At 42.3% G+C, this 12,990-nt stretch overlaps 1 protein-coding gene across 2 annotated transcripts in view; it reads left to right on the top strand.

The window, feature by feature from the left end:
- SHQ1 (SHQ1, H/ACA ribonucleoprotein assembly factor) overlaps positions 1–11,194 on the top strand; it is a 38,760-nt gene extending 27,566 nt beyond the window's left edge. Inside the window, exon 12 of one of the 2 annotated variants that reach the window (XM_036391248.1) lies at positions 10,028–11,194. In XM_036391248.1, coding sequence (XP_036247141.1) covers positions 10,028–10,676 — 649 coding nt within the window. In that variant the 3' untranslated portion in view covers positions 10,677–11,194. Of the gene's footprint in view, positions 1–4,386; positions 5,094–10,027 lie in introns of those variants that run through there. The other variant, XM_036391249.2, reaches the window with a different exon arrangement.
- Positions 11,195–12,990: the final 1,796 nt, after the last annotated feature.

The raw sequence follows: 12,990 nt of genomic DNA, 5'->3' as shown, positions 1-12,990 counted from the left end.
AGCAGCTTGCAAGATGCTCTGGTTTGGTGTCTTTTCCTGTTCAGGCTGCATTGAGGATGGACTGAGGGTGAGGGGGCTGCAGGTGGAGTTTTCCCTTCAGGTGTTCTGAGTGTCAGTCACAGCGATGGAGCAGTGGAGGAGTTAAACTCTGATCAGCCCCACTGTGTTGTTTGGTGGATAAATTCTATTGTGGAGGGGTAGGATCATGCTGGAGTAATGTTTGTAATTGTGCCTTTAAACCTGTTCCCTGCCATTGTTGTTATTTTTGTAATACAGGACTTTGCTAGCGTTATCCTGAAACTAAAATTCACATTTTCTGCCCTGCTGTGTGAGTACCTTTCATTCCCATACTGGAACACAAATTGTCTGATCTGCAGCATGAGAAGAGCTTTTTCCTAGATCACCAGCAGTGATGGTGAAGACCAAATTCTAGGTAATGGCAGCAAAGAAACTTGAGGGAAATGGGGCTAATACAGAACAGTTCAGTGTTCCATTTCTGTAACACAGTCAATATTGCTATCATTTTATAAAATCTCTCTCTGCATCTGTTTTGTGGTGAGTTATCTATTCATCTTTCATTATTTGTGTTTATCATATATGACTATGGAAGCTGTGCCATTATTAGATATTTGGACTGGCTGCAACTTACTGGAGCTGTTTTGGCAACAGAGCTCTGTTAAACTATTCTTAAAACATATAAATACTCTTCAGTTTCTTTTTATAGTGCAATATTAATTCCAAGTCTGTTTTCTCTTATGAATATTTTCATAATATCATCTACATAAGTAAGCTGTACTTGATTTCTTTTATAATCCATGATCTGTTTGGTTTCAACTTATCAAAAAGACCAAGTAATGAAAGTAAGATGTTATATTGGAAAGCTTCATCTTTTTTTAAAATATTTATAAATGTGAAGTTCAGCTCATGCAGTATTTAGATTCATTATGAAAGAAGCACTGTGGAATTTCAGAATAAATAAGGGGGGAAAGTCACTTGAAACATTCAGACTTATTAACATAAAAGAAGTCACTTAAATTGAAACGCTGGTGCTGTTTTCTATTTGATTTATGGTTAACAAACTGTAATACTTTAAGCTATGTAGATAGCAGTTCATGTTTACAAGACTGCCAGTTGGATTGCAGTGTAAGTACATCACTCTCTTGGTTTCAGAATCCATGTAATGGCCTTTGAAAGCCAGAATTCCAAGATTAAAGCATTTTATGTTCCCCTTAAGCCTGCTGGATTCTCCCCATCAGCCGTTGTTTATGGGGCAGGGCTGTGTTTTGTCACCTGCACAGAAGGGTGGTTTCTCATGCCCAGAGTCATCTCCTGGTGCTGCACTTCAGCTTTTCTGCTCCTGGTGCTGCACTTCAGCTTTTCTGCTCCTGGTGCTGCACTTCAGCTTTTCTGCTCCTGGTGCTGCATTTCAGCTTTTCTGCTCCTCTCCAGTTGAAGTGGGGGCATGCTGCTCACAAGGAGATGCATTTTTCCACACTTTTGAACCCAGCACTGATTTTTCAGAGAGGTTTTCCTGTTTGCAGTGAAGATTTGCTGTGCGGGGAACTTTTCCTGTCTCTGCTTTATCAGGTATCTGTGAGGAAAGGAAGAGAAAAGACTTTATAAACTTCCCAACTCAATTCTTCTGCTCTAGTCCCTTTCCCACATCCTTTGACACATCCACAGCTGGAATTAGCATGGATCAGTGGCTGGTGGGTGCCTGCCTTGGCCTCCTGCAGTAGCTGTGTCCTGCCAGCCTTGTCCCAGGAGGCTCATTATTCATCCCTCTCCTTATTTTCATGAAATATGTAGGAATTCAAAGATCTTTATATTCTAGTTGCTCTTAGATTTGATAAAGTTGCCTGCTGTTTCCAGGAGCTGTTAGAAAGGAAATTATTAACAGTCAGTATGGACATGGACAGTGTAACTGTGCAGAGCTAGGTTATTTAGGCTGAAAATCAGAGTCCATCATCTTGAGAGACAGAAAGCAAGAATTCCTGCCTGCAGTTGCATAAAAGATCTTGCACAGATCGAACACTTATTTTTTTTGAGTACTGTCTTGAAGTTTAGAAATTAAGTAGTCTTTGATGTGCTGGGGAGGTGGTTTGTTTCTTTTCTGTGAAAACAGTGATTAATCCAGGACTAATTCCTGTGAACAAATGTTGTGGTTTTGCTGTTATGTTTACACTCATCTGTCTTTTGTTGCAGATAAGGTAGAAGATTAGTTAAAGTTTAGGTCAATTTTTACCTAAGTTCTGAAGAAAATGATCCTGTTTTTCCTTTACTAACATTCTTCCATTATCTTCTGTACTGATTGATCAGAGCTAATGAGATTTTAATGGAGTTATTTATGGCTTCTCCCTCTTACTATAAAAGTGTATAATAAGCTGAGCACATGAAACTGTTGGATGGTTCTGTTTGTTTTTATCTCTGTTAATTCTATGACCTCTTCTGGGATTCTTTCAGATCTCCTAAGGCAGGTAGGCTATGATGAGCTAACCAGCTAATAAAGGCTGGAAAGAAATTTAGATGTTACTTACTCATCTTCCTGATGATTATAATTCTGTGTTCTTCTGGGTCAGGGCCTTTTGTTGCCATGTTCAGGTTCAAGTGCTGTGTGTATTTTTCAGTTCCTGCCTTAAACTTCATGGTAGTATTGTGCTTTAAGTTTTAGCTTGAAAGGAATAGTTGTGTTCCCAGATCCAGATGAAGTAAAATCTGTGCACAGATTGCCCAGCCTTGTGGGGAATTGGGGTAAAACTCTGTAGTAGGATACTTCAGCAGTAAAAACTGTGTAAAGTTAGTTGTTGTCATGGTCTGTAATTCAGCAGTGTGCATGACAGGCAAAGTGGGTGGCACTATTAATACTTACCCACATTATTTTCTGCTCTGAATTTCCTTCAGAACTTCCTTTGGAGTATTTTTGTTCCCTGATCCTGAACTTGCTTTTTCAAAGCTAATTCACTATGATTGGAGGTCACTGACTAGTGTATAATTGAAGCACTCATTATAAATAACCTTGAAAGTGAAATAATAAATGGTGAAATATGTGAGATACTATAAAACACACTCTAGAAGTGTAATTGAGCCTTTGTCTCTGGGCAGATTCTGCGGCTCAAGTTCTTTTGTAACCCATGACTTTTTAAAGAGTGGTTTGGGCAAATGGATGGTGCCTTTAGTGTGATGAGTTTCTTATTATTGCACCTAAATGTCCATTTGTAAGGGTTCTTTTCCTGAACTGGAGGGGTTTTGTGATCTAACCCCATCGTTGGACCATTATGCAATTTTGTGCCTGTTGACTGGAGCTGTTTCTGCATTAATGAATTCTGCTTTAGTATTCAGTGCCATCATCATTATTGCTCCTGTGTCTTACCAGTCAGGCCTGATCAAACCTAGACTCTTTCATGTCTTGAATATTTTATTAAAATCAAATTGTCTGTCAATTCTGTATCATAAGAATTCAATCTTTTTTTTTCTTTCAAGCTGCCTGAAAGTGCACATCAGGTGTGGAGGATTGTTTCTCATTGTTATTTGCCTTGCTGAAGGAGTTGTGCTACTTTTGGGCTAAACCCCTGAAGTTTGAGTTCTGTTACAGCCATTTTTGAATGTGCCTTCCCTCTGCTTTATCCTCCATCCCTGGCTCTCAGAATATGCTGATCAGTGACCAGGGTGATCTCAGTTACCAGCTTCAAGCTTTCCCCAAAAATCACCAGTTGGGTTGCTCCAGTAGCTGTTTGAGACTAGATAGAAGCTGTATCTGAATTTTAGAGCAAAGAACAATTTATTTTCTTCCTGATGGACTAGTTGGGTGCTTTGCCAGCTGTGTCATTCTTGTATGAGTTCACTTTCTTACCTTCTGCTGCTGTGTTTGGCTGTAAGTTGTTGAGCCTTCTGCTTTGAGAGAACTGGAGCTGTAGACTTACTGACATAGGGATAGGAATGTACACCAGGATGCTGACAGAATTCCATGGGGAGCTCCTCTGGCATTATCTGGAGACTGGAACAATGTCTCTCCATACCCCTGATGTGTGAGCAGATCAGGCTTGGGCTGGAAGACAGTGATGGATGGAATCCAGCAAGAGCCACTGTGAGCAGGGGGAAAACGAGACCATCTGAAGGGTGTGGAGAGCCTGTCCCTTTGCAGGTGCCCTTTTGTTCACTAGGGACAGACCCTGCAGAAACACCAGGCATGTCCTATTGCAGCCTGTCCTCAACCAGTCTTGGTGGCAAGGCAGAAAATTTCATTTTTCCTTATAGTTTAACTGACATTTCAATGTCTTGCAGATAGTAAATTTACACACTCTCTGTATCTGAACTGCTGAGGCTCTGGGATAATATCTGGTGATGTCTGAGATAATATTAACTCTAGAATTGTCTTCATACTTGCAGTGCCTCTGGCTAAATGAATAATTGTGGGAAATTGTGAGCAGTGCTGCCAGGTATGTAATTTGGAACACATTTAAAGTGGGGATACTGGTCTGGTTGTATTGCTTGATATCTTATCTGTTTTATCAAAGAAAGAGGCTGTCTGTGAAACTTGCTCTGCTAAGTCTGAGTTTTGCCAGGCCTCGTGGAGAAAGGTGGTGTAAATATAGCCTGATGCTTTCTCTTTAAACTTGGTGACTCCTTGTGTGTTGCAGATATAAAATTAAGGCTCTTGTGATGCAGCAGACAGGAAGCCTTTTGCTTAATGCAGCAGCTTTACCATGAGATGGATCCTGTGTGTCCAGAGCTCGTGCTGAGTGGAGAGAAGTTAAATAGCAGCCCTTGGAGTATGTGTCAGCCCTGCAGAGTGGCACAGCAGGCTGCTGCTGCTGCTGCTTGGATGTTTGGATGCATCCCCAGGAGCTGCCGGGCCGCGCTCAGCCCCGCTCGCTCCGCGGGCACGTCCGTGCTTGACACGGCTCTGCTGCCTCTGAGACTTGTTTATCTTGCCTGCAAGGCTTAAAGATAATTAATGGAAGGGCTTCACACTCTAAAACGGGGCTTGGCAGCCCTGCCAGCGTGGGGCACTGATTCCCACTGAACACCGAGTGGGCCCTATCCACATGTGAGCAACATCACCTTCAGTTCATTCCAAGATCAGTTGGGTCCCATTCAAGCAGCAGGCTGGCCAGCAGAGCTGCTGTCAGTGTTTGTGACACTGAGGCTCCCCTGCTTGGTCCCTTTCCTCCTGTGCCCTGGCAGCTCTAGAGCCAGGCTGCTACTTGGCCAGGATGAGCCAGGGGAGATACCAGGGAGGCTTTGCCGTGTCTTACACCTTGTTTACAGTGAGTACTTCAGAACAGGGGATGTTTGTGTGCATCTGTGAATGCAAAGCCAAATTGATGAGCCAGTAGAAATAATCCTTCTATTGTTTACAAAAACAAAAGCAAGCTGGAGCTTGTGCCTGTGCAGGAAAAGTCACTTTCCATTCCACAGATTTTACTGACTGCAGCTTTGGGAGGCTGTGCTGCCAGTGTGTGAATCTTTCACAGAACCATGGAATGGTTTGGGTTGGAAGGGACCCTAAAGATCAGCCAGTTTCAACCAGGGACACCTTCCACTGTCCCAGGGTGCTCCAAGCCCTTTCCAGCCTGACCTTGGACATTTCCAGGGGTCCAGGGGCAGCCACAGCTGCTCTGGGCAGTGACATTCACTCCCATGTTTGCCAATAATCTGCAGAGTGTTTTAGATCTGTAATTCCCCTGCCATGATTGAGTGTGCAGTACCACCATCATTCAGAAGCAGAGGAGCAGATTGCTGACTTTTATATTTTCAATTTCTCTTTGAGTTGTTTGGTCTTTTTTAACATAACTGCTAAAACAAGAGTTCTGCATGTAAGGGGGGAAGTACCAGGCAGATGGGAAGGTCTGAGCTATTAACACTCTGTCTTTAAACCTTTTTCCTTACATTGTGCTGGCTGATGGACATAGTGTACAGAAGCATAATTTTTTTTTCTTCATCACTGGGGGAAAAAATGAGAGGATTTTGTGGCTGGACGTGCCCCACCCTCCAATTCCTGCATTTGTTTTTTACTGTCAGTGACTGGGTTGATTTTTGTCTTCTAGCTTATGTGAAATCTTCCTTGAAAACAATCAAATCCCTGGTGTCTGTCTGCAGTGAGACTTCTTCCTCACAGCTCTATGTTCTGCAGATAACAGCTATCTTGACTCTTCAGATCCTGTGCTCCCTGGAACAGAAAGCAGAACTGGAGCTTGTAGGAGTTTGGCTTTACCTGGAGCTGTGTCCTGCACCCTGCTTGTCCCTCGTGTCCCTGTCCTGCAGTCAGTGCCATCACCAGCTCTTCTCTTCATGCTGCCACAGGTGGCCTTTGCTGTAAACCTCTAATGATCTCCCTTGCCTGTTGCCATAATCCTCTTTTTATTTTTCTCAGAGTTCCATCCATCTCCCTTTATTTGCTAAATCTCTTTTGATTCTTTGTTCTTTTCAGCCCAGTTTCACTCCTTTATAATCTAAGATCTGTAGATTTTTTTTCTTCTTCTAGCACCTGAAGAAACTCTCTTGTGCCTAGACAAGGATTACTGTAGTTCTGCCTTGGAATTTTAATTCCAGACTGCATGGACAAGCCCCGAGATGCTTCTCTTATCTCTTCCTCAAAGCTATGCATTAAACAAAACATGCATCTGATCAGTTTAACCTGTAATTAAACATTTTCCTTAAGCAACTGACATTGTGATAACTAATAATTATCATGTGTAGCACCTTTAAAACCTATTATGCATGTTTATGTAAGAACACTATTACCATAATAATAAGATATCATTACCACAAATGTGCATACTGAATGAGCATGTCTTAAAGTAATCATGGATTCCATTAATCATACTTGAAAAATTAAAGTATTTGCTGTCTAATCTCTCAAACACTACTCAAAAGGTTTTGGAAACAGCAGGGCCTGTTTACTGCAGGTCTCTCATACACAAGATCTCATTTCTGGTGTCTCATTTTTGTTTTCCTGAATTGTTGCTTATCTTTCACCTTGGGAAGCCATCAGCCCACAGACTCACGGTCTCCCTTTGAAAGCATCTCCATGCTGATTTTTAGTCTGTTTGCCTCGTTTTTTGTCCAGGGAGTGCTGCCACCTTTTCTTAAGGCTGATGTAAAATGTATTCCTGAAACTTGGTTCTCCTTCAAATTAGATAATTGCCTTAAAGGAGATGAACTGAGGGCTCATTGTAATTCTCTTAGTCCCTTGCACAGGGACAGAAAAGAAACAACCTCATTCTTCAAGTGTTCTTTGTTGGGTTTTGTTTTTTTTTAATACAAGATTGCAGAGTTGGGGAACAGAGTTTTTTTTGGGTTTATGTATAAAATTGTTGAGGGGTGACAGTTTTGAGTTTGTCTCATATTTAAAAGTTGAGCTCTGTAGATTCTGATGGAGACTGAATGAGAAGAGTGAAAGTTGGGAAGAAACATTTGAACTACTGAGCAAACTGAAATGAGACTTTTTGTAGTCAGAATATTTGGGCTTGGAAGGGACATTTAAAGGCCATCTAGTCCAACCCCCTGCAGTGAGCAGGGACAGCAAATACCTGATGTGGCCAAGAGTTAAAAAACCAACTTAATTGCTTTAGGGAGATCATTCTTTTCTCTGTCAGCAGGACCACTTTGAATTTAGTAGCACAACATGTGTAGAGTGAAACAAGTCCATCACTGTGTGTTTTCTTCCTTAACACTTGGCATTAGGTAACCTGGACACAGCAAAGTATTTGTTAATGCCAAAAAAGCACATTTTGTCATACAGCTCCTTAATACTTGGTGCAGTTCTGTGATATATTTCTGTATCTTAATATATAAACTGCATTATAAGAAAGTAGTGAAGTAAGGGGAGAGGGTTTTAGGGACTGAGAGTCTGGAGCAGGGGAGATAGGCATGAAAAGTTAGAAAAAACAGGCAAAAATAGGAAAAAGCAAAAAAAAATAAACCATATAGAATTACAGAATAGAATTATAGAATACACATATAGAAATTGACAGATACAATGGAAGTGTTGGGAGAACCAGGACTTTGAAAATTGCTGTTCTGTCATAATGGCAGCAGTGAAATGGCCGAGACAGGCAGTGGGAACTGGGGGGAAATTGCTGTGGCAGAGGGGGCGTGGGGAGTGAGTTGCTCATGGGGTCAGTGGGATGAAGTGGCACAAGCCACAAGGGTTCTGTGGCAGGGCACACCCAGCCTTTGGAGCTCCTGTGCCTGAGGACAGGCAGCAAGAGGGGAGGAGAAGGAATTGAACCTTCATGGTCTGAGCGCTCTCGCAGGGGAAGGGCACGTGCACACACAGTTAGAAGGAAGGAAAGAGGCTGTTGGAAAAGCAAAGCAAAATGCTTTCTGAAAGGGATATAAACTCTTGTGACCTGGGGTGTAAATCAGCTTCTCCCCAGTGTGCTCAGCAGGCAGATTGCCCTGCAGCCACTTGTTCTGTTCCCACCTACCTGCAAGGCTCCATGAACCTCTCAATGCATCACTTGGCTTCTTTTCCTTTCTCTTTTCTGATGGAGCAGGGAGAGTGCTTGCTTTGTTCCCAATTAAGTTGGCAATTTCTCAAATCCCCCATAACTTTTCAAGAAAAATGCAAGTCCTTGACAAAAAATGGAAATAAGTTGCTAGAAAGAAAACATTATTCGAACAAGTTTTTAAAATTTGGTGCCCCTTTTTTTTATTAGAGGCTGGTACGATTATGTTGCATTTAATTCTTAGCTTTAGACTTGAAAATTCTAGAAATATAAAGTGTTTTCTGTTGCTTTACTTCTGGGAAAATTATTTCACAGTTTCCTGGTCAGTGGGTTGAACTAAGGAAGTCTAGTGTGATTTATTCCAAGTTTTTAAAGCATTTAAATGTTGCCCTATCTGTAAAACATGTAAGAAGCTGCACTGAATTTCCCTTCCCGCACTTAAAAATGCAATTCCTTTAGGAGCAAAAAAAAAAAAAAAAAAAAGTGGAAGCATCTATGTTATACTGAGTAATTATGCCCCCTGGGAAATAGAATATAAAGATCTTTAAAATCATTCAAGTGAGAGAACAAGCACTTTAACTTTTGCCTTGCAGGAGCTGTGTATTACATCCCCAGCTCCTTGCTCCAGTGTCAGTGTGTCGTGCCTTGCAGGTTCACAGCCCTGGCAGAGGAAATGAAACCCAGTCAGTTACTGCAGGATTTATAGCAGACCTGCTGCTGCAGGAAGTGGTGAAAAGCTGATTGATAGTCTGAGGCAAAACTCCACAACAAGAAACAGGATGTATGTTTGGGTTTTTATGCCCGTTTTCCCCTCTGCCCTCACCCCCCTCCATTTCGAGTCTCTGTTTATAAATCCATGGTGCCCTTTCCTGGTAAAGCATGTGCTGGCTTCCAGCACTGGAGGAAATGGATGGGGCTGCACCAGAGATTTGAAGCCAGTGTGGTGTGTCTGCTTTATTAGGGGCATCTATCTAAATGGTCCTGGTACTCCTGCTGAATGATATTTCAGCTGAATTCCAAGGGAAGGGTGAAGTACATCTGCAGCCAGAGTTATGGAACATCTCCTGTGATCGTGGGTGAGCAGGCTGGGTGGGAGAGGAGGAGCCTGGATCACTAATCAGAATGTTCTCCTGGTTCATATGCATTTCACAGATATGTCTGGGAGGGTAGGAAACCAAAATGATTTTGCTGCACATAAACTTCATCCAGCCAGCCCTGTGCTGCAGAGTGTGCTGCTAAAGACAGCAAACCTGAAGAGGTTTGTTCTGGAATCTCTCCTCCCTCGCTGTGCACAGCTGAAGCATCCCACAGCAGGATCTTTCAGGAAGGTATCCTCAAAGCCTTTCAGTGGGATATTGTCTAACCTTGTGGGAAAAGTTACCCTAAATAATTGTAATTAGGAATCCTTCTGATTGTTTTTCCTCCTGTAACATCCACTCTTACAGTCAGGGTTGCAGAAGAAAGTTGTTTGCATACCAAGCAAATGGAAGAAATGTTTGAGATTGGTGTTCTCGTTATCAAATGGGAAAGTTCTGCTTGTCAGGTTCAATAACATATCTTGTTCTTTGTTAAAGGTCAAAAAAGTTGGCTGCACTCTGTGAGTCCTTGCAGAAAACCACGCTCAGCAAGTCCCACATGGGGCTGGAGCTGGAAGAGCTGGAAGCAGCAGCAGTGCTGGTACAGGAGGAAGAGAAGGCGTTAAAAGCTGCTGGCACAGTTTCCAAGCAACAGCTGCTTTGCTCCGAGTCGGAGACAAGTGACTCTGAAGAATCCAGCAGCACTTCATCATCTGAGACAGAAGGCTCTGATTCAGATGAGCAGGAGTCCTCGACCAGTGAAGATGGGGAAATAAATTCTTTGCAAGGCACGCTGCAGGAGGAGAGGACAGCTCCACTTATTGACTGTAATGGATTGAGGCAGGGCACAGACACTTGGGCGATGGAGGTCGGCGATGGGAAATCAAAGGTTTCCCTGCAATCTACCACTCCTTCTGGAAAACTGGTAGAAGAATTAGAAATGCAAATCCAGTCTGCAATGAGACTTTCAGAGCAGCCTGAAGGATTGGCTACTGCAGGCTGCATTTCACAGGAACAAGAAGAAAACCCTGTACCCGAGCCTGACAGATTTTCAGAAGATGCTGCTGGGAAGGGAAATTTCTTGGAGGTGTCTCCCAAGCCCAACCCATTGCTTTTTCTCTGCAGCACAAATGAAGATGAAGACTAAAGGACACTGCAGGAGCACAGTGTGACCCACGAGCTCACAGCTTGTTCTAGAATGAGCTGTCCCAAGGCTGTGCTGTGCTGCACAAAAATGTTTTTCTTTTTTTTTTTTGGAGGACAAGACTGCTTTGAAAAGACTTGATAGGACTGTGTGATACTCTCGCAGTAATTTTTATTTTTGTCCAATTCAACAGTGTATACTTGATGGGAGAATGTATAATTTCAATAAACTTCTAGAAACTGTTTTCATTAAGCTTATTCAGTGATAGAATGATGTCCTAATCAAATACAACTGAAATGACTAATTTTAATTTTCTCTAGCTGTTGGGATTTACTTGAAAAATATCCTCATTATGTTTGGATAAACTTGTTTATGACATTGTACTGTTGTTTTGAAATGCTTCATACAAATAATGGTTATAAGTTTAAAAGTTTAAATAGTGATCGCAAATTATTTTGAAATATATAAATTCTGTATTTTTTGTACAAAATAAAGGAAATTTCTATGCCATCAGTACAAGACCCAATGGTTGTGTCTTTTATGTGTACAAGATAAAGTTTATATTTCTGCAGTTCTTCCTAAGTTCTTTCAGCAGTTTTGTAATGTGTTCATTTTTTGTGCTGTTTTTGAACATTTTCTACATGTGGACACTTCTGTTGCTGTTTAAAGAAATCCCAGTTATTTAATGGTTTTCTGCAGATGCTCTCAGTTCCACCACAGCAGGGTTAACCAGAGTGAAGGAACAACACCCTTTGTGGATCCTGGAGCAGGACTGAGCGCAAACCTGGCCTGGGTAGTCCTGCCTTTGTTAGCCTGGCCCACGTTTAGCCTTTGGCCAGCTCATTTATTCTTTTTTTGCTTTTAAAATGTTCAAATAATCCAGTCAGGCTAATACAGTTTGTTAGCTAATTTATGTTAGTGGAATCAGGTGCCTGCTCCCAATCATCTCCTTTTTTGTCAGCCAATTTCTGCAGGAGATTTGGGAAGATGGAGCATGGACCACCAGGTGTGGCTCAGCAGGAGCACAGACCCAACAGGAGCATCTGATTCACTCCTCTGCAGAAGCAAGTTTTGATTACTTTTCAACCTTTTTTCTATTAAAGTGTACAAAAATCCTAAGCTAAAGGACTTATTCTTCACCAGTGCTGTTCCCTGCTGGAAATCAGCAGGTGAGCTCTGTTCCTGCACCAGCTCCTGCTCAGTGAGAGCTGCAGCCCTCACCTGCCAATATTTTTTATGTTCTTAAATACCTGCTGCTCTCTTAATCAGTCTCTGTGTTCTGTTCCCTGGGGGAGAAACCTTTCCCATCCTGTGTGGCAGGGAGCACTTACTCTTCTAAATGCCAGCGATAAAATCCACACCAGAGCTGCCGAAGTCCGAGAGAAGGGGGAAATGCACTTCAGGAGAAAAGAGCAATGGTCCTGCTCTCCCCCAACTCCAGGGATGAACTCAGGAGCTTCTGCAGCTGCCCAGGGGCTGGAGAAACCTGTGTAAAACTCTGTTTTCTGATTGTGGAGTTGATAAAGGGGTGTTGATTGTTGTGGATTGACTGATGGCGTTTTGATGTGACCTCTCTAGGGGTGGGGTGTGAAGCTTTTGCCTGCGGGGTGATCAGAATTTCACCTGAGGCTGAACTGCCCAGCACACGTGGAGGGTCAGGATGAGCAGTGCCTGTGAAAGGAAAGCTTTGCTTCTCCAGAAAGAATGCACAGAGACACTTCCAAGAGAAAAGTGGAGCTTTAATACTGTTTAGCCAAAATTGAGGCTTACTGAGTCTGTGAGGTATCAACACTTGGGAAAACCAAACCAAACAAAAAAAAAAAAAAAAAAAAAAACCAAACAAATCCACATACACACAAAAAGGAACTCCTAAGAAGTCACATTTATGTAGAAAGGAGGCCTTTGCATCCAGGAGTTGGCTGGAAGAGGATGGAGATGTCTTAGGGACAGTACTGTAAGGTGTTAAAAGCAACAAGTGAAATGCTGGAAACCATCAGAAGGAGCTAAACACGAGCGGGTTCTGATTTTTATTCCTTTTTCTCATTGGAACAGTGCCACATTTTCCTCTCTTCCAAATCAAAAATTAGAGCTGAATTGATTAAATATCGTTTTTTTTTCCCCTGGCTTTCCTTGATTCCAAACAGATTTGTGAAAAGCTTGTAAGGGCTTTGCTGCACGTCAAAGCAAGAAAGCATCGATTAGACTTGATTTAGTGCAATAAATGATAAATATGGCCAAGGCATTGATTCAGAGCCCTGAGTGAAGGGGCCGGGTGACTCTCCAGCAGTGCCACAGCTGAGCGTTGTCACAGCCCAGC

Source organism: Molothrus ater, chromosome 11 (assembly GCF_012460135.2).
Source record: "Molothrus ater isolate BHLD 08-10-18 breed brown headed cowbird chromosome 11, BPBGC_Mater_1.1, whole genome shotgun sequence".
Taxonomy (NCBI): Eukaryota; Metazoa; Chordata; class Aves; order Passeriformes; family Icteridae; genus Molothrus; species Molothrus ater.
The sequence above is the reverse complement of the archived record's forward strand: the minus strand, read 5'-3'. Positions and strand labels throughout refer to the sequence as shown.